Consider the following 22,056-nt stretch of genomic DNA (forward strand, 5'->3'; position numbering starts at 1 on the left):
CAAAGGACAGATTGCAACTATAGATCAACAAATATCAACTGTAATTGCTTTTGTGAATAAATCAAATATATGTAGCTGGTTTGGGTCATTAACAAAAACATGCTGCTTCTGATGCACTCTTGGTTCTAACTTTGGCACAAAGTATATGGCTTCTTCAGTGAGAAGCATTACTGCAAACCTTTGGCTGAGCCACGGGCTGTGATGCTAGAAATTAAGATTTTTCCTTCAAATACTTAGGTACCGAAAGGAAGGAATGTATTAAAAAAGAAAGTAAAACGTGAAAAAAGAGGAGGCACATACATTAGTTCCAGTAAATAAGTAGACTTTAATAAACATTTGAAAAAGATTTAATTGCAGATATTTAAAAAATGGTTGCAAGCACATGCTTCCACTGAAAAAGGTGCTTTGACAACAGTTTGCAGACAACAAACAAAAAGTACACATAGTTACCTGCTTCATCATGAATTAAAAGGTCAGTGGAAACCCCATAGATCTATCATGTTTCTCCCACATATTTTGTCAGGCGAAAGTGAAGAATGAGAAATTACCAGGGAAATCTGACCCAGAATTACAGAATCTCCCAGCACTTGCGTCAAATCGATAAACCATGTTAATTCTAGGCCCCACTTAACCATCCCTGCTATGGGGCTTCAAAATGATGCCCTTAGTTTTATTAATGCCTTTCTGTATAACAGCGAGAAATATAGACTAATAGAAACACCAATGTAAAAGTGTGCATCCTATTGTATTTTAACAGCAGAACACATACATGAAACAGTAAAAGCTCAAGCACTGCAGATATTTTAAACACACTCAAGGTTCCAGCAGCTTTTAACAGTACCAAATAACAGACATGGTACCATATGTTCTAACAAAATGGACGGTGAGAAGGAAAACTTGTGATTAGACACGTTGTATGGTGGATTAAGGGAATGGTAGAGCACACATGTCCGGGGCTGGCTTTGGTAATCTGTCGTCCGAAACTACACCCAAACACTTTCAACAAACAAAGAAGTTACACATGGTTGATAAATGCTCACTCTGTTTTGCATGAAACAGGGAAGGGTTTGTTCCCCTACTGAAATCCATATCTTTACATAATGGCTCACAGTTCACCTAGAAACCACTAAGCAAGGAATTACAACAGTCCAGTTTTCAGGTTCTTGTTAGCAATCTTTTAACTGACAAAGTGGATATTTAGTGTACATTCTTTACCCAATGTCGATTTTTAGGTCTGGGGCAACAGTGTAGTAGTTTGCAAGATCTACGGCATAAAATGTACATAAAATGCACTTTGGAAAATAACTCTAACTATTACCTTGTTTTATCAGCAGCTACCCTAAGACATTGTCAAACACAATTTGATCATTCCAAGGGAGTTTTGTCTCTCACATCTATGCCATACGCTCTTTGGGCTATACTCAAACATTTTTTTGAGGTACGTTCAATGCATTTCATAGTCGAGATTCATTAATCATTAAATTAGACTGCTGTTAAGTGTTCCAATGAGTTTATTTTATTGAAATCTACCTATCCATACAATGTGGTCACCATGTGCTTTGCAACTTGTACAATCAAGTAAGTCGCTTCATGGGGCGTGGCCAGGGTCCGGAACATGGCGGACGCCTGATTATCTAGCTCCGGAGGGGCCTGCCGGATTAATCCTTCCCAGCGCGCTGGTCCGGGCCGCCTGCTCACGGAGTGTGGGCTCCCTGCAGCGGACCGCCGGGAGGCGCGATTGGGCCCCCAACGCAGTCCTGGGGCGAGAGGCGGGCGGTGCAGTTTGCTCCGTTACGGGGAGAGGCGTGCGGCCCCTCCCCTGCTGGAAGCCGCGGCCTGACGTTGCGCGGTCGGCCGCGGCGGGAGCGAGGCGGGCGGCCAGAGTCCATCGGCGCTCGCGTCGGAGGCTGAATTTACCGTTGCGAGGGGAGGCTAGCGGCCCCTCCCCTCGCTGAAAGCCGCGGCCCGGTGGTGAGCGGCCGACAGCAGCAGGAACAAGGCGGGCGGACCAGGTGTGGCTGCGCTCGCAACTGCGGCGCGAGTCCAGATCGCGGACCCTGGGGCCCCTGATGCAGTTGGAGAGAACTGGGGGCCCAGGAGGGACCCCTCCCTGGTGTAAGCCCTCAACGGAAGCGACGGAGCGGGCGTAACGGCCCCACCTTTGCCAGAGCCGACCTGAGGGCATTGTACTTGGCCCAATTGGAGTACCTGGGCACGGAAAAGGCAACGGGATGGGCTGCCTAACGGAGTGTGTCATCTGTGGAGGTTCAGTAGTTGAACACGGATCCCCATGTGTTGCGCCTTGAGAGAGGTGCGCATAACGGACGGCCCCGGGTCGACTGTCTGGCGTGAGGGGACCGCGGAGCCACCGGACGTCTTGGGGCACAACTGACTCCGGAGAGAAGATTACGAACACGATCAGGTGGACACCCTTGAGCACGGAAAGAGGACTGGAAAGTGGGTGAGTGCCCCATTGGATGGATGACTGGGCCTTGGCTGTGGCGGGCGCCTGGATCTGGCTGCCGGGGCAGGGCCTGACTGGAAATCCGAACAAAGGCACCGGGGCTGAAATAGGGAGTAATTAGCAGCGACCTACTGCATGAGTGCCCCCCATCCTGGGAGCCACAATTTAGACACAACCAGCGGAGCTCTTGGAGTTCGGCCAAAAAGGACAGAGAGTAGAAGTTAGAGCTCCAAAGTCCGAAAAGAAGGGACAATCCTAGTTGTGGTTCACACGAACGCGCGCGGGCCGTCTGCCGGGGCCCCCGAGGCGCGCCTGCTTGCCGGACCGATGCCCCCCAAGGGCCGTCACAAGAATAGAACCATGGACCACGAGTTGCCACCTGGGGTGAGCGAAGCGGACTCACTAAACCAATCACAAATTAAAGTTCAGGACACCCTAGACAAGATACTGGGGGCCATAGAGGATACCAAATCAACATTGCAACGTGACATCAACCAGGTTGCGATTGAGGTGGGGCTCCTGAGAGCTGACCATCACAAGTTGGTTGACAGGGTCAAAGAAGCGGAAACCATATTAGCGGACATCGTACCAAGGCAGAAAGACATAGCGGCGGAGGTAACTTCATTGACCGACAGAGTGGCAAGACTTGAACAACGTGCCGAAGACGCGGAGGGAAGAAACAGGAGGAGCAATGTGCGCGTGGTAGGCCTCCCTGAGGGGACCGAAGGGTCAAACTTGGTGGGCTTTCTGGAGAAATGGTTGAGCGAGGTGGTTGCGCCAGGATACCTGACCCCCTTCTACACCCTGGAACGTGCCCATCGTGTACCATCGAGACCTCTAGCCCCTGGCAGACCCCCGTGCTATAATCGCTAAACTTCTGCACTACAGAGACAGGGACATCCTCCTACAGAAAGCCAGAGAGACGGGCCCGTTCAAAGTAGGGAACGGGGAAGTTACACTGTTCCCGGATTTCACGCTGGAGGTCCAGAACAGGCGAAACTCATTCCTAATGGTCAAAAGAGCCCTGCAAGACGAAGGGATCCAGTATTCGCTATTATACCCGGCCAGGCTAAGAGTGATGGTCGAGGGCAAGACCACATTCTTCCAATCGCCGGAGGAAGCATGGGAATGGCTTGAGAGGCGTGGATCCCAAAAAGTGCGACCTGCAAGTGAAAGCCCTGGAGCGAGAAGAGCCCGCCGAGCCCCGAAGGGGAAGAGATCAAGTGACCGCCCTCGGTTGGCACCAACGCAAACGCAGAGAGAAACGGACAGGAGGGCGGCCCTAGAGGCGGCGGCTCGGGTGGGTGGTGAGGTGCCCCCCCCCCCGAGGAGGGACCGAAGAAGAGTCCGATGATACAATGGTGTCCTCTGCCGAGGACTCGGAGGGCCTATCGCCAGCACCGAGTGTGACCCCACAGACAGCCGATGAGCTCGTATAGCCCGGACGTGAAGCGGCGCCCAGAGACATAGCACACTGCTTGAGCGAGTGGCCCCTCCGGACCTGGCTCCCCCCCCCGACTCGACTCTTGCCTGTCCGACTTGGCTGGCGAGTACTGCAGTTATGTGTTTGGAAAAGTTGCATTATAGCACAGTTTATTGGGCAACCTACAGTTCCGGAGGCGCCCTGGGGTTTGGGAGTTGGGGTTTACATTTACAAGTTAAATCGGCTAAATGGGTGGAGAAATCTGACTACAGTAGAGGGGTGGGCATGTGGGGGAGGCTATTGAGATCAAGGGCGCGCCAGACCTGCCACGAGCAGGTCCCAAGCACTGGATGGCAGACTACAACCTTATAACCTGGAATGTCAGGGGGATGGGCACTCCGGCTAAAAGACATAGAGTTTTATCATTCCTCAAGAGAAGGGGGGTGCAGATAGCAATGTTGCAGGAGACCCACTTGGCAATGGGCGAGGGAGAGAAACTAAGACGGAGGTGGAGGGGGCGGGTGTTTGCCACGGAGTATTCAGCTTATGCAAGAGGCGCACTGATTTGGATTAGAGCGGGGGTCCCACTGACGGTTGAGTCTTCCAGCATTGACAAAGAGGGAAGGTTTGTGATACTGGAGGGGAAACTACAGGGGATCCCGTTAGTTCTGAGTTGCATTTATGCCCCCAACCAAGATCAGATCCCATTCATGATCGGCTTATCAAGTCACCTCACCCGCCAGAGCACAGGGGAAGTACTAATAGGAGGGGACTTCAACGCAGTACTAGATATAAACATGGATAGGTCTACCCCACCGCTCCAAGGGGCAACATCAATTAAAACAGCACAAAATCTAACTGAGTGGTTGAGTACTTGGGGGTTAGTGGACGTCTGGCGGGTGCAGCACCCAACCGCCAGGGACTATTCATTTTACTCGGGCCTCCACCGAGTGCACACTAGAATTGATAGGGTGGTCTGCACCTCAGGACTGGCTCGCGATATGACCCAGTCTGAATACCTTGCTCGCACAATATCGGATCATAACCCTCTACTACTAACGATGAGGGTATCACGGGACAGGCCGCCCATCCCGTCATGGAGACTGGCCCCTGCGACACTCGAAGATCAGGCATATAGAGAGGCACTGCGCAACCACCTAACAGAACACATTGAAACAAACAAGGGATCCACCCCCTCCAGGGTGGTGGAGTGGGAGACACTCAAAGTGGTGACGAGGGGTTTCTGTCTCGGGCAGTCGGCGGGAGTGAGGCGCACACTAGAGAGGGAACTAACCGCCCTGGAGGAGGTCATACACGAGGGGGAGCTAAGACAGGGCCCTGCAGCGCAAGAGGATGAAAAATATAATTAAGTAAGTCGCTTCATCAGGGGCATAAGCTTGTTGGTAATATACAAATTGCTTTTTGTCACATCAGGGAGCCATCTTTGGTTCAGACAGTCCCGATGTGATGAACAAAAAGTAATTAGGACATGTGTACACAAAATGTACAAGTTAGTATATAGGCCCTTGATCATAACCCCCCCAATACCACACCATTATCTATATCAACACCACGCCCCCACCAATAGTGGACATCACTAAACTCTCATTGCCACCACTGTGACAATACCCCAAGACCACCAATACCATTGCAACCATTATCTGTGCTACCATGAAAATCGCACCATCAATACCAACATGACTAATAACATTACCAAAACCATGAATTAAAGCAATAACACACCGCCAATGCCATCAATACCTTCGCCACCAAGACCACCAATAATTCCACACCACCATTACCAACACTACTCTCATCGCCAACTGGATCACTACCAATAGCTCTACCACCGCTACAAAGCACTGGAAAAGCCAATATGTCTGACTTTAATCTGCTATTCCATACAAACCACAATTCAGCTTTCAGGTGTTCAAATGACTTATCCACTTAAAACCAGAACTACTGACTTGAGGAAGAGGCCTTAAACTCTGGGCAGGTTTTTGTGTAAAGTATGAGAATGATATTAGCAATAAATGGATTTTGTTTTCACTTTCATCTTTGAGAAAATACAAATGACGCACCTGTACCAGACGTACTGCAGAACAAACAGAGCAGGACCTGCAAAATCAAAAACAGAGAAGAAAAAGGGGTTTTAAAGACGCATGCTTTATGGCTCACAGTCTACAATTGGTGAGAGCATTCTAAAAATTATGACGTTGTAAGTATGCATTCTAAAAATGATGTCATTGTGAGTACAATTAGCTCAACAACTTTACATCCATTCTGCAATGTAAGAACGGAGTGGGACAAATAATCTGGTTAGAATATTAAAGAAAATGTATCAGCAGTCACGGCACTACTGTTTTACAACATTTATGTAATAAATAAGGAAAACGAATTTAAATTCCTTCTGACTGCTACTATGGTGGATACCAGTTAGAAGAATTCAGGTCCTTGTCCCACTAGGAACTAGGACAAAAAACAACAGTACATACTTAACAGTTTATTTTTTGTCACAAAGAACATGACAAACAGATTGTGAATAAAAATCAACAAGTATTACCTGTAATTGCTTTTGTAATGACAAATGAAACACCATGTTCTCTCTTCCCTCTGGGCTGCAAGCAGAATAATATAATTAATGGTCATGCACTATTCGAACATTTATATTTTTGTTGGTTCTGTTAAGTGTGTGAATTCATTTCCTACAAATTGCAAATGTTACAAGTTCAAAGGATACCCGCGTGCAGGTCTGAGAGGCAGATCGACTAATCTCGTTACTTTTCACTCTCGTCAATCCACTACCATTTGTCCAGCCAACAGTTACCTGTGGTGGAGTATTGCGCAGAGCAAGTGAATGAATGATAAGCAATAGAGGAAACGTATACAAATACATTAAGCAATGGCAAAGCCAAGGAATTCCCTTCCATGGCATCTTCTGACTTTGCCAATGCTTGCCTTGTTTCCCCGACGCGAAATTGCAGCTTTAAGTAATTTTTCTTGAAGCCATACACCATGATTAGTTGAATCAGCCGGTTTTTGACCCCCCCCAACCTGCTCTTTAGCATCCAGGACTGGGAGTGTTTCACGGGGGTGGGAGGCAACACCTTGCAGTATCTCTGTTGGTACCTACATTTCCGCTTCTGGGTTGAGCTCAAGGAGAAAAGGAAAAGTTGCTTCAGTATGAAAAGTGCACGTCTGCGCCCAGGAGATGGCTGCAAGGATAGGCTTGTGGGCTGGAGGATTCTTCTGTACCCTTCGGGAGCCAGAACGCATATGGCAGTGATGCAGCACCAAGAGATACATCTGCAATAAAGGGGCATAGCGACCACAGATCTTGTGTTAAAGGGCTGCGGAGGGGAAATGAGTCTGTGCTTTTCTCTCTTCTGACTGGCTGAGCTACCAGTGGAGGTAAGGACCTCTGTCCGATGTTGCTGCCTATGAGCCCCATCCCGCTCCAGCTTGTCTACAGTTGCTTCTGTATGGGATGTCAATGTGGGCATTACACCACCTCATGTGACTTCTCGAACTGCTTCGCCTGCTCTGGGCATCAACGTTCAATGACTGTCCTTGGCACTAGCACTGTTGTGAAACGAAGGGTGTGATTAAATTCATTAAGAGAGGCTGCTGCCTGTAGATGCCTATGAGCAGTAAAGGGAATGATCTCCTGTACTCACAATAAAATAAGTTTCTGTTTCTTTGTCATCAGTGTTAGAAATGGGGTCTTTGGTTGGCAGTCAGGTTACCCCCTGTCCAAGCAAGGACCCTCACTCTAGCCAGGGTAAAATAGAATCACCCTCAGCTAACCCCTGCTTGCCCCCCTTGGTAGCTTGGCACGAGCAGTAGGCTTAACTTCAGAGTGCTAGGTGTAAAGTATTTGTACCAACACACACAGTAACTTTATTAAAACACTACAAAATGACACAACACAGGTTTAGAAAAATAGGAAATATTTATCTGAACAAAACAAAACCAAAACGACCAAAAACCCACAATACACAAGTCAAGTTATCAATTAAAAAGCAAAGAGTCTTCATGTAGTTTTAAACACACACTAACATTGTTAGTGTGAAAATGTACTTGGGGGCGTAAAAAATAACCCTGCACGGGCAAGTGTGTGCCAAAAAGGGCTTGCGATGCGTTGATTTCACTCACAAGCAAGACCTTGCGTAGTTTCTGCTTTCATCGGGTCGGAGCGTGTCGTTTATTCTCTCCGCAGGACAGCGATGCGTGGATCCGGTCAGCACTCTCAGGTCCGGGCAAGACTTGCAATGGTTTTACATGCCCAGCGGTACTAACGTCGGAAATCCAGCCGCACGATGATCCGAAAACCACGCAGCACGGGTTGCGATCTCACCAGCCTCCGTCAGCGATGCTGTGTCTCGTTTCTCCAGCCCCAGGCGTCGATCTTCGGGTCGCGTTGCAGACGAGCGCCGATTTTTTGCTGCAAAGCTGGCGGTGCATCGATTTTTCAGCCGCAGATCAGAGTTGCGTCAATCTTTTCCCCGCATGGCTTTCTGTGCATGGATTTATTCCTTTTAGGCTGCCAGCTTCTCCTTTCAGGGTCCCAGGAACTGGATGGGCACCACTTGGCAGAGTAGGAGTCTCTCCAGAGACTCCAGGTGCTGACAGATAGAAGTTTTTGCTGTCCCTGAGACTTCAAACAACAGGAGGCAAGCTCTAAATCAAGCCCTTGGAGATCTTCACAAGATGGAAGGCACACAAAGTCCAGTATTTGCCCTCTTACTCTGGCAGAAGCAGCAACTGCAGGATAGCTCCACAAAGCACAGTCACAGACAGGGCAGCTCTTCTTCCTCAGCTCTTCAGCTTTTCTCCAGGCTGAGGTTCCTCTTGGTTTCCAGAAGTGTTCTATAGTCTGTGGTTTTGGGTGCCCTTCTTATACCCATTTTGCCCTTTGAAGTAGGCCTACTTCAAAGCAAAGTCTCTCTTGTTTGTGAAATCCTGCCTGCCGAGGCCAGGCCCCAGACACACACCAGGGGTTTGGAGACTGCATTGTATGAGGGCAGGCACAGCCCTTTCAGGTGTAAGTGACCACTCTTCCCTTCCCTCCTAGCACAGATGGCTCATCGGGAAATGCAGACTACACCCCAGCTCCCTTTGTGTCACTGTCTAGAGAGAGGTGCAACCAGCCCAACTGTCAAACTGACCCAGACAGGGAATCCACAAACAGGCCGAGTCACAGAAATGGTTTAAGCAAGAAAATGCTCACTTTCTAAAAGTGGCATTTTCAAACAAACAATCTTAAAATCAATTTTTACTAAAAGATGTATTTTCAAATTGTGAGCTCAGAGATCCCAAACCCCACATGTCTATCTGCTCCCAAAGGGAATCTACACTTTAATCATATTTATAGGTAGCCCCCAGGTTAACCTATGAGAGGGACAGGCCTTGCAACAGTGAAAAACGAATTTAGCAATATTTCACTGTCAGGACATATAAAACACATTACTATATGCCCTACCTTAACCATACACTGCACCCTGTCCCTGGGGCTATCTAGGGTCTACCTTGGGGGTGTCTTACATGTAAGAAAAGGGAAGGTTTAGGTCTGGCAAGTAGGTACACTTTCCAAGTCAAATTTACAGTTATAACTGCACACACAGACACTGCAGTGGCAGGTCTGAGACATGATTACCGAGCTACTAATATGGGTGGCACAACCAGTGCTGCAGGCCCACTAGTAGCATTTGATTTACAGGCCCTGGCACCTCTAGTGCACCTTACTACGGACTTACTAGTAAATCAAATATGCCAATCATGGATAAACCAATCAACAATACAATTTACACAGAGAGCATATGCACTTTAGCACTGATTAGCAGTGGCAAAGTGCTCAGAGTTCAAAAGCCAACATCAACAGGTCAGAAAAAACAGGAGGAAGGAGGCAAAAAGATTGGGGATGACCCTGCAAAAAGGCAAAAGTCCAACAATCAGGATGTTTGATTTTACACACACCATAATACCACTTTTGTGGGAGGAGAAAGAAAGCGAGCAGAATAAACATAAATGACAGCCCTCCTTGAACATTCTTGTTTGCATAATGGTTAAAGTGAGAAAGTGGTTGTGCATTTGTATTGAGAGCCGAAGGTTACATAGCTGATATTTCCTACTTAACATGTGAAAGAGTGGATTAGTCCCATCATGGTTCAAACCAGAGATATGCAGACTACACAAACATCACAGCAAGTTGAACAGGTCTATTTTACTGAGACTAAAACTTAGGTCCAAACCGCGGCTTGCCAGGGGACCAGTCGCATGCAGGGTTAACCAGATCCTTCAACATTCTGTCCTACAGTAATGAAAATATATGACCTATGGCTATGGCAAATATATCTGTGTGAGAATAAAATGGGAAGCCAGATGCAATGCTGTATAAACCAATGGTCTGCGTGGAGACTGAAAGCAGCAATCACTACATAATAAAACTTTACTACATTATAAGTCAGTTGTGAGAAAGTCATCCTTTTAGCATGTTCACCCCCATTTCTTCTGACTGATACTGGTGGTAACTGACCCTGACTGCGCCCCCTGGGCTCTGCTAAACAGGCCCAGTGCTCTGAATAAAAGGTATGTGGTAAAGAAGCACAATTACAATTGGCAAAGACAGACTCCTGTAAGTCCCTAGTAGATAACAGGGCAAGGGGGAAGTCAAGCTACCAATAAGTCCCTAGTATATAACAGGGAAGGGAAGTTAAGAGGCCCAGTAGATTTCCTGCACTGGAGTGTGAACTGCTGTGTTGCTTGCTCTCATTTTTAAAGGTAGCCCTGCCTTGCAGACTGTCTTTAAATAAAAGTGGCTGATCTGCATTGCAATTCGGATATACTGCCTGAGACCACAAGAAAAAGGCCTGCCCTGCTAGAACCCTTGTCCGCAACCCAGAGGACTGCACTCTGAAATACTGCTCCTACTGCACACTGGAACAACAGCCCTAAGGACTTGGCCTTGCTTCAAAAAGGATTCAGGAGTGGACTCTCTGAAAGCAACAGGTTAAAAGAGCTTGCCTGCACCAACTATCACAAAAGTCTCCGACCTGGAATGCATCCAGTGTACCTTTAAAGATTTGGCCAGGTGCACTGTGGGAATTGTAGACCTAAACTTCCAAGGACCATCTCAGGGCTCCTATACCCTTAGATTTGTGTTTTGGACACTTTAAGACCCAAAGGAGAACTTTGGGAAGGAGATCCAGAATTTTGGAGAAGACTGGAGGACTTTTGTGAAAAAGCTCCATAAGTGGACTAACTCGCAGTCGTGAGTCAAGCTGCAACTGCAACCTGGCCAGGATTTCAGGTTTGTCCCACTGAAAGTTCCGGAGCTCCAGACTTCAAGGATTTGACCGGGGTCCTGCAGAAAAGCAGTCCGATGACATCACATGAAATCAGCTTGCTGAAGAGGACCGTATGACGTAGAGAGAGAAAAGCTCCGGTAAATTTTTGACCTAGGCCTCCCGCTCAGTTTATCCGAGCAGGGCTCCATCATTGTCGGCCTCAAACTTTGGCTTTGTCGAGGTCAAGCGCGACCAGATGTCCCCGGTTGGCACTATTGATTTCTAAGCACTATAAAGCACATTTTTTATTTAATCTTTAAAAATTGATAACTTGGGTTCTCTACATTAAATGTTTGCCATTTTAGTGTCATTTTAAAGATACAAATATTTACTATTTTAAAAAAGTGGTGTGGGGGTTTTATTGTGTGTTGTGTCTTACGTATTTACTGTATTGGTGTATTTAAATGCTTTACATACCTGTCTCCTAAGTTAAGCCAGCCTGCTTGTTGCCAAGCTGCCAGGGGTTGAGCAAGGGACTAATGTTTTGAGACCTTGACTGGACCTAACAATTTCTTGGGGGCATTATTGCTAGTGGTAGGTGCATACTTACCTCTACTAATAACCAGCCTCCAACATCAGTAGAACAGCCATGATTATATTATTATCCCAATAAATATGTTGCATCTATGCTATAAAGTTCAGGACTGCCGATACAAAAGCATGGAAACCATACCAAGAATTTATGATACTGCCCTATAAAATTAAGAGCAACCCCTTTGAAAAGTCCCAGTGTTGTGCCATTAGACAGGATGCTGCTAACAATGCTAGGTTAAAAGTAAAGTATTTCGCATACACAGGTGGTGTCAGTAGGGAAACTATTCAAAAGAAAACATTTTATTCATTAATCCCAGTATATCTGCAAGTAGCAGACAGAAGAGAGTTGGTGAGAGAACCCACAGAACCGTGTAGCAGCGGCCTGGCTAAACTAGTTGGCTTAAGTTCTCTGTAAGCATCCATATAAACACTGTAGGGACACCATGTGAATGGCTGTTGGGGAGACGAACGTATGGTTGGGTACAATACTTTGCAAGAACTGAGGTAAACTCACTGGGAGGCACTTTATAAATTGTTGTTAGATGAATGTATTTATTGTGGATGCAATACTTTGCAAGATCTGGGACAAATGCATTAGGGGACACTGTGTTGGGGCAATGACAGTGACTGAATATAATATTTACCAAGGATCCATGTAAACACATCAAGAGCACTATGTGATTGGATGCCGGGAAATGCCCCCATGGTTACATATAATTCTTTTAAATTACCAGGGTAAACACATTAGGTACAACTATACCATTTGGGTGTTGGAAAAGACCCTTAATTTCTGGAAACGCTTCTTCCGTATTTAAACCACAATAAAACAAGACACTTCATTATTAGGTAATCCACTCCTACAAGCTCAGAAAATGTTTTAATAACAGCAAGATTAATTGTTTTCCACCAGTGACTAAATTTGTAGTTATTATTATTATCATCATTATCATAATTAGTATTTGATCATTACTACAGTGTATAAGAAATTGAATATCGAAAAGGGAATGGGCTATATTACCGGGTATAGGAAAAAGCAAAAAAATGCATATTCTTCTTCAATGTGCATTTTATAAGACGTGTTACAAAATGCTTTATCGTCACCTAGCGGTATAAAACCTGCCTCGCTTACAAATTCTTTATTTCAGGCAAAGTCCTGGGATGCTATCCTACTGAGACTATAAGCAGCCAAGGGACTGAAATACGTCAGCCTCCCTCAGAGGCCAAATGAGGTTATATTAAGATCATCAACGAGTTAACAATGCCAGGATCGGCTCGAAAATGAATATTAACCCTTATTTTAAACTAAGAAGATGCAGAAACATCGTGGTGGTCTTTGGTTCACAGGACGACCATGGAATAAAAGATGGGGTCAACAGTGAAGTGGTGTTGGTGCTCTAGTTCATGGTGCTTTTTCAGAAGGGCGTAAAGAACAATGAGGAAGTCTAAGCAGCAGGCATTTTTTACATGCAAATGTAGCATTTGTTTTGTGTACCCCACTTCCCACTCACGAACCCACTGTTTTCCTATACAATGCATCCACATGTTTATTTCCGGGTCGAACATACTCCAGGCCCCTGCCTGACATCCGGACTGAGTTAGTACCCCTCCAAATGTGAGTTGAGGCTGGTGTCTAATGAGAGGTAAATTAATGAGGAACAAGGCTGAGTTAGGGTGACCACCCATCCGTAAATTTCACGGCCTGTCCATAATTTCGCCCTGCCGTCCATTGTCCGTGATGAAAGCCTTAAGGGATGGCATTTGTCCGTAATTTTAGCCTTTCACCTAAAGGGCAACAGAGGCAGGGCGAAATTACGGGCAGACGAGTTTCCCCAGCAGGTTTCTCCTGTGCTCTGAGGGAGGGAGGGGCAGACAGATAAGAATAAGACCTTCTTGACAGGGGGTCTCCTTCCCAAAAGATATGCAGATGTGCCCAACCGGTAAATCTGCCAATACAAAGGGGCTTGAAAACATGCATTGACTTTACTAAAAGGAGTCACTTGAAGTTTTCTGGTGGCAAAGATATTTCTTTTAGATAGGTATTGTAATGGTGTTCCAAGGTGAGCTGTGGAGTGTGTGGTTTTAATGGAGTGTTATAAAATTTTTTAGTACTAGGTATAAACTGTACATTATTCAAATCTGTATTTGAGAAGCACTTTTTTTTTATTGAACCAAAATGTATTTGCGCATTTTGTAGCAGCCTTTATTATGATGTAATTGTATTTTTCACAGTTCTTTCAGGTACCTCAGTACCTCATAGTACTAACAAACACTGGCAAAGTCAATAGGTCTCATCTACGAAAGAGTTATTGGCTTTGCTAATGTGTTTTAGCCATTAGCCATGTTATACACCAGGGTAGCTGCTGTTCAGCATGGCTTAAAGTTAGTGGCATAATTGTGTGGAGTGGAGTAGAGTGGCATAGGAGCAGTGGCGTAGAGCCCAGTGGTGCAAAGTACAGTGCAGTGGGTACAGTGCAGTTGTTTAGAGTGCGTTAGCGTAGGTAGTGGTTTAGAGTGCAGTGGCATGGAGTGGCGTGGGACAGAGTAGAGTGGCATAGAGTGCAGTGGAGTAGAGTGGCATACAATGGAGTAGCAGAGAGAGCAGTAGTGTAGAGTGGTGCAGTGGCATAGATTGCAGAGTAGACTCACGTTGCAGGGAGTGCAGTGGCGTAGTGTAGAGTGGTGCAGAGTAGAGCAAAGTGCTGTAGAGTGGAGTGATGCAGAGTAGAGTGGCACAGAATGCAGTAGTACATATTACATTGGTGTATAGTACAGTGGTGGAGAGTGCAACGCTACAGAGTAGAGTGTCAGTGCAGTGATGTAGAGTGGAGTAGGCGTAGAGTGCAGTGGTACAGAGTAGAGGGCAGTGGCGTACAGTGCAGTTGTTTAGAGTGCACTGGTGTAGAGTGCAGTTGCATAGACTGGCACTGGGCAGAGTAGAGTGGCATAGAATGCAGTGGAATAGAGTGTATTGGTGCAGAGTGCAGTAGTACAGAGCAGAGTGGTGTAGAGTATAGTGGCGGCCAGTGCAGTGTTGCAGAGTGTCAGCTTGCAGTGGTGTAGAGTGCATTGAAATAGAGTGCAGTGGTCAGAGTGATATAGAGTACAGTGGCGTAGAATAGATTGCTTCACAGTAGAGTGCAGTGGCATAGAGTAGAGAGGTGCAGGGTAGAGTGCAGTGGCATAGAATGCAGTGGCACAGAGTGCAGTGGCATAAAGTATATTATTTCACAGTAGAGTGAGATAGCTTAGAGTAGAGAGGTGCAGGGTAGAGTGGAGTTGCATAAAGGGGCATAGAGTGTGATGGCATAGAGTAAAGTAGTGTAGAGTGCTGTGGCGCAGAGGTGCAGGGTAGATTATAGTGATGTACAGTGTATTGATGTAGAGTGCAGGGGCATAGAGTTGAGTGTTACAGAGTAAAGTGCATTAGCATAGAGTGTATTAGCTTAAAGTGCAGTGGTGTACAGTGCAGTGTTGCAGAGAGTGGAGTTGTGCGGATTAGATTGGTGTTGACTGGAGTGGTATGGCGTGCAGAAGAGCAGAGCACAGTGGTGTAGAGAGGCGTAAAGGCAGTGGCATAGAGTAGAGTGGTACAGAGTAGAGTAGAGAGGCATAGTGTGAAGTAGCATAGAGTGCAGTGGCATAATGTGGAGTGGTTACGAATGGAGAAGAGTGCAGTGGCATGGAGTGGAGTAAAGTAGAGTCATACAGAGTAGGGTGCAGTGGCGTGTAGTGGTGCAGAGCAGAGTGGAGTGCTGTATGGATGGTATGCTAACACACTGCCATTACAGACAACACCTTTTTGATTGAAATGACCATTACATTTGCACAGATACACAGTTTTTCAAATCAAACTATACTGTGCACAGATGATGATGTGTAGAAATTGCATCACCTAATCCAATGATTTGTTTTAATCATGTAAAGGTATTTGTTTCCAGCACAGTTTAGAATTAACAAAAATTTGCTTGATTTGTACTTCTAATTCTGATATATTCTGAAGTTTATTTAAATGTTGTCATGAGATAGAAAAAACTCTTTCCTAACCCCAGTATTCAGCAAGATTGTCGCATAAATCCTCTCACTTTGAAGTCAGAGAAAGGAAAGTAAACACTAAGTTCCCACCGAAGACAGAGCCTGACATTTGACTTTGTTCTTTGAATGCACAGCAAATATGATAAGATAAGAACACGATTTACAGGCCTGTTTACAGAAAGGGAGCACTCGGCAGGATACTGTAAATAAGGTTTTGGCAAGGGAAGGGACGAATTCCAGCTGCATAGTCTAAAACAAATAAAGCCAGCAAATTGAAAGCAACAAATTGTGAGTTACAAACCACAAGGCCAATGGCAAGCAACGGGCAGAATGCATTCACAAGGAAGCACTATGAATTTATAAAGTGACAGCTATGGGATACTTTGTGGGGAAAGTCCAGTATTTTAGTCCATATCTTGCAGAGGTTTGGCCACATCAATCACCCAGGTAGTATGACGAGAAGACCTGGAGTGGTTTCCATGTTGCAGGATAGGTCTGTACACCCATTCTATCAGTTTGCCACCATTTTCTATGGTACAGAGCTTCTGGCACACCTCTTGTAGGGTTAGTGCTAGGTGGCAGACTTGAAATAGGGCATTTAGTGATTATTTAAGGTGATTGTAAGTAAGGCGTTAACCAGGGTGAAGATGGTAGTCTGCCACAAGGGTTTGGAAATTTAGTAGCTCACTGTTCAGAAACAAAGTCCCCAATTTTAAGACACCTGCAACATGCCACTGATGGAGTTGCTCTGAGCACAGCCATCCTGTCCGAGTGGGAAGGCTTAGCAAAGGTAGTGCAGGAGCATAGGGTTTCTTCGTGCCAGTGAGTTTACAGGTTCTGGCAAGGCAAGAGAAAGCCGTGCATGATAACCCCGGATGGTGATCCGTAGAATGGTCAGTAGGAAACAATGAGCAGTGCATTAAGTCTTTCTTAAAAGTCTTTACTGGTAAACCCCATCTCATGCAGGGAGGTGGGCAGAAAGCCAGTGAGCCACCCATTGGACCTGTGCAGCTGAATAATAGCATTCTAAGTACAGAAGACCTAATCCACCCGCAGTCACAGTTAGCTTTAGAGTGGAAAGAGCTGCCCGACGGAGCAACAGCGACCAAATCAGATGTGTGGCCTGTCTGAAGAAGGAATGAAGGACGAGCAGGGGAAGGTTTGCAAAATAATACTATCATTGGGGTAGCACGCCATCTTTACTAGTGCCACATGGCCTCTACAGAAAGCAGAAGAGAAGACCATAAAGTAAACTGGGCTTGGAGGGACTGTTCGCTCTGCTGAGATTTTCATCCTGGAAATCAGTGTAAGAATAGTAGATATTAATCATTAGGTATCAAAAGGTAACTGGTTCCCAGTTCAATCTGAGATCTAATTGTATATAAAGGCAACAACAGTGCCATATGTTAAAGAAACACTAACTAAATTTTAAAATTTTAAAATTTTTGTTTGTGCAATTTACATCCCAAATATTTTGTAGATTCTATTTGTACTTGACACTTAGGGATAACCCAGATCTCTAGTTTGGCTTTTGCTCAATTTCAAAACCATATAAAGACATGGACAAAGCGGGAAATTGCCTTGCACAACCTTGCAAGGGGTCTGGCCCTTACTCACCCTTCAAAAGCACTAACAACGGAACATTGCACAAGAAGAGTTTGCCAAGGTGGATGGGTGTTGCTTGTTCAACCACTTGACAGTGCCCCTTCTGTTTTGCTCCTGTGTGCAGAGACACCTCCCCAGGTACCCACTACCTTTGAATAGTCTTGGTGGACCCATCTTGTCTGATTTTAGGAATTGTTCCACCTTGTTCTTCTCTTCTTTATTTATCCAGTTTTTAGCAACAACCCTTTGAATTACTTGCCGTGGATCCCCCATTTGCTCTCGATTTCATCCTCCTCTTTTATTATCTTTGATTGGTATTCCGGGCTCCCATTTCTGAGATAAATGTAGAGTCCCAGACATACACTCTAGTGCAGTGAGACTACAGACAAGTTATGGGTACATCACATCCTGACATTAGGTTTGAGACTGTCGCCCACACCATCTGCCCTGCCTCTTTAAAAAAAAAAATAGGTTGAAAGTCCATGGGCGGTTGGGGTAAGCCAGATGTTTTTGTTCAATTTGTTTAAACTAGCATAAGGTTAATTACCTTAATGTTTCCCAAACTGTTTGCCAGGGGTTTTAAAATGTTCAGAAACATAATCAAAATGTTGCTGTTACTTTCTCTTCAGGAAAGATTGGGTAGATTTGGGTAGGGGTGATGGCCTTGCCGCAGTACTGAAGGACATTAATTTACTACTGAACAAGGGCGTAATGTTACACCTGAATGTAGCATACCAGGAGGAAATCACAAAAATACCACAGTGAATAAATAGTGCTATGTTAAAAAAGAGCAAATAAATGCACTGACAACATAGTGAGGCATGGCCTCTCTTGCGTGTATCTGTAAAACTGAGGTTTGTTCTTGAATTTTTGTCCTGAATTTTGACCCTTTGTCCTGAATTTTTGTCCTGAATTTTGACCCTTTGTCCTGAATTTCTTACAGTCCTGTCCAGAATTTGCCTTAATGCCAGGTGGTCAGCCTAGGCTGAGTGTGCTGGTTTCAGGTCCGGAAAGGACCCACGAATCTCCCCATCAAACAACAACTTGAACATATTTGTATTTCCAGAAAGTTGTGGAACATGTAAAAGAAAAGAGGGGGCATCAGTTGCATCTACAGTTTCTTCTCCCGGATACCACACCCCTTCTACCTGCCCTGCAAGCTCCACCTAGGCTCATAAATTAACTGTGGTTGGAAGGAATTTTCAGTTAAACTCCTCATGCCTCTCCCATGAGGAAACGTTATTTTATCCGCTGGAGACCAACTCCGCAAAGTTGTTCAGACACTTCATGTTGGATTTCTAACTTAATGATATAAAAGCAAACAAGATCTTTCTTTCAGGCGCATAGGTGCAAGTAGTTGAATCCCTTACCTGCCCTCGCACAGCCTGTATTGTCTACCCAGTTACCAACAAATTATAATTCCTTAATATAAATGGTGCGTAGTATTTTCAAAGCTTTTATGACCTCTCCTCGCCAATCTGTTTTACAGGTTGCGGTCCCGATGCTCTCCTTCATGATGAGCGCACTGTGGCATGCAAGACGACCATTAGGACACTCCTTCCCGAGCAGTGAAAGGCCTGCAGCACCTTTAATTGTCACATGAGAGGCATTTTTAGATATGAAACACATTTTAGAGGGCTTATATACAATAGCACGGAAGTGTCTGCAAACAAGGGAGATAACCTGAAAGGCCTGGCTCTGAAACCAGGGAGTAAACCGAGAAACACATAAGGGTCAGGCTGTACAGCTCCTGTGAAGCACATAGGTAACGAGAGGAATCCTTGCACATGTCCTGCATTCTAGTGCATCGTTTTTCCCACTCTGCCACGTCACGGAGGGGCTACTCATATTTAAATTAGACTTCGTTCTGCTGCAAAAGGAGCAGTCCTGCCTGACTTTGGCTACCCGGGACTCCTGAGTAAGGTAACGCTGGAGCATTGTGTAACAACAAACAAAGGTAAGACAAGGAGGGGTCACAGTCTGTAACCTTTGTGAGAGTGAGCAGGCCCTGTAGCCAGTGCGAGGAGGGTATACCGCGAGGCCATGCCTTGCAAGGGAGAGAGGAGAGATCCAGAGTTGCTTGGTATCCCCTATCAAAGGAAAAATGCAAGAAGCAAAGCACTGAAAGTTTGAGCGTTTACACCAAAGGCACTCACTGTGACCAGACTCCGTAGCCAGTATGGGAAGAGAGAATGGAATAACCAGGCTTTGCAGCATGTGCCAGAGTGGCAGACGGAAGGCCTACTTAAGCCAAGCTTTATTGTCCCCGACAATGCTACAAGCAAGAGGTAGATAGATCTGGCTGTGAAGAAAGCATGACATGCAATTAATCCAGAGTTCCGCCTCTGTACCAATTGTAACATGGGAGGTGAGCAGAGAGGCCATATTTTGCAGTTACTATGACTCGGGAGAGATGTAGTGAGTTTCGGCTTCATTGTTAATGTAAAACATAGAGACAGCATCAGCCTGTCACCTTTTCGTATATAGTCCTCATTCAACAGCCTTAAAAATAAATTAAAGTTTTATTTGCACGTATAATCAATACCACCCATATTATACTATACACACACATAATTAATATACTGGCGGTCACCAGTAGGTAGTTCTATTAAGGACCTAGTTTCTATAGAAAACGCATTTGTTTACATGACTATATCTTGGTGCTGCTTGACTAATCTTCACAAAACTTCCCCCCAAAAAATATGACGCTCACATCAACTGGTGCCTAGAGAGTTGCAGGGTGATCTGCCAAGAAAAATGGGTGGGGGTTGGAGAAGATGCCTTTCCCATGTTAATTCTTTGGGATTTTGAACAGGAATAGCACCCGGACCACTGGACGGAATTACTCCAAATTTGGCAGAAATGTAGCTTTTAGTCCAGAAAGCGCCCTTTTTATGGGCGAGCGCAAAGCGTTCCATCTATTCTGTAATCTCTTTGGGTTTCAAACCACACCCATGTCACATCAGTCACTTACATTGGTTCGTGGGCTTACCTTTTCAAATCCGCTTTGCTTTCATTTGTGAAAGGCATGCATACGTCATGCCCTTTCCGGCGTTTAGCCCACCTACACAGCATAGGTAAACTACTAAAAACATGCGAGACTTGATGTTTACAGCCTGGGGTCTGGACTACTTTACAAGTTTACTTTCTACGCAGCGCGATCGCGCTGCATTTTACATAGCGTGATCGCGCTGCGTTTTTTTCTTTACAACCCTAATAGCTCTTACTCGAGCAAATGCGAGACCCGTTGCATTGAAAATGCTTGTTGATATTTGGTGTAAATCCATTCAGTAGTTTTTGAAATATTTAAGAAAAAAATAATTTTATATATAGGGACGTGTAAGCTCAGCAAACCCTCCGATCTGTTGGCTGCAAACACTTCAACAAAAAGTATTGGCAGCCATGATGCGACTTGACTTCAGCAGAGTCCCAGAAAAAAAGATGAAAAGCGAGGGCACGAGTTATAGTTACCTTGCGGCACAAGTTATAGTTACTTGAGATAACGCTAACTTTAACAGGATAATTTCTATGATTTTGTATGTTTAAAATGTGAGCCTAATTATAATGTCCATGTAACCCCTGTAACCTTTGTTTTTTTAAGTGAATTGATAGACAGACAGACAGAGAGAACGATAGACAGATAGGTAGATAGATAACCTAAAACAGAAGAACAGAAAATAACAGGCGAAAGTCCTGAATAAAAATAAAGACTTAACACTCCCCACTCCCCAAAACCCGCCCCAACCAATCACACCTCCAAGGTCCGTCATGTTAACATTTAGAGCGAGCTCCATGGGTATCCTGCCACAATTGATTCTGCCCTATCCAGTGTCTTGGCGCATAGATATGTCTCTCAAATAAACCCAGAGCTCTACATTTATTCAGTGTCAAAAAAAGATTTTAAACGCACACACAGGTTGCACAGTATGTATAGTATGCCAAAACAGTGCTGGCCTTTGAACTGATTGATGCCAGACCTCACACGAAATCTATGGCGCTCGACAGCATGTGTGGGCCTTTTGTGGAACCTAGATTTGTGGCAAGCATTATAATTAGCTATCGTGTTTGACTAAGTAGTTGCTGTCCCCTGCTTAATTTCTGATGCCCAAGAGCCAGATTAACTTGTGGTCGATAAATCGCACTTTCGACTTCAGAGCACTAAATGGAATTCGCTTAATTTGCATACCATTATCCGTGAATATATTAATTCCCTTTTTCATACACAGCCAACTTCCAAAAGTAAATATACATCCGTATCCAAGCAAGAACACAAAGTAAAAGCATTATGGTAAATGTACAATTAACTTATATAAATTACCCGCAACTAAAGAAAGTAGTCATTACTTTGTGCAAAACGACAGAAAATGCTCTTAAAAAGGAACAGGCATTGAATATTCTAATGGATAAAATTAAGGTCACTGCACTGATCGCATTAGTGAAAATGGGTCCCTGGAGGGGTCCGCAAAGAACAAGTTTATTTCCCAGATGTTGAATATTTCCTCAGGGCTGGATTTAAGTTTAAAAAAATACTATTCGCATTTACAACATATAGGTGGACATTACCGTCTGTATGAAAGCCAAAACCACATTGTCTCACCACCCACCCAACCTTACTCCCATCCCACACCGAGCAATCCCAAACAAACCCAGTA

General features: G+C 45.2%; 1 protein-coding gene across 2 annotated transcripts in view; it reads right to left on the reverse strand.

The window, feature by feature from the left end:
• Positions 1-22,056, reverse strand: part of NBAS (NBAS subunit of NRZ tethering complex) — a 1,762,396-nt gene that overhangs the window by 1,665,747 nt on the left and 74,593 nt on the right. For both annotated transcript variants that reach the window (XM_069235962.1, XM_069235961.1), the window contains exons 2-3: positions 6,451-6,505; positions 5,969-6,005 (exon numbers count right to left, since the gene is read on the reverse strand). In XM_069235962.1, coding sequence (XP_069092063.1) covers positions 5,969-6,005; positions 6,451-6,505 — 92 coding nt within the window. The remainder of the gene's footprint in view (positions 1-5,968; positions 6,006-6,450; positions 6,506-22,056) is intronic.

Source organism: Pleurodeles waltl, chromosome 5, assembly GCF_031143425.1.
Source record: "Pleurodeles waltl isolate 20211129_DDA chromosome 5, aPleWal1.hap1.20221129, whole genome shotgun sequence".
Classification (NCBI taxonomy): Eukaryota; Metazoa; Chordata; class Amphibia; order Caudata; family Salamandridae; genus Pleurodeles; species Pleurodeles waltl.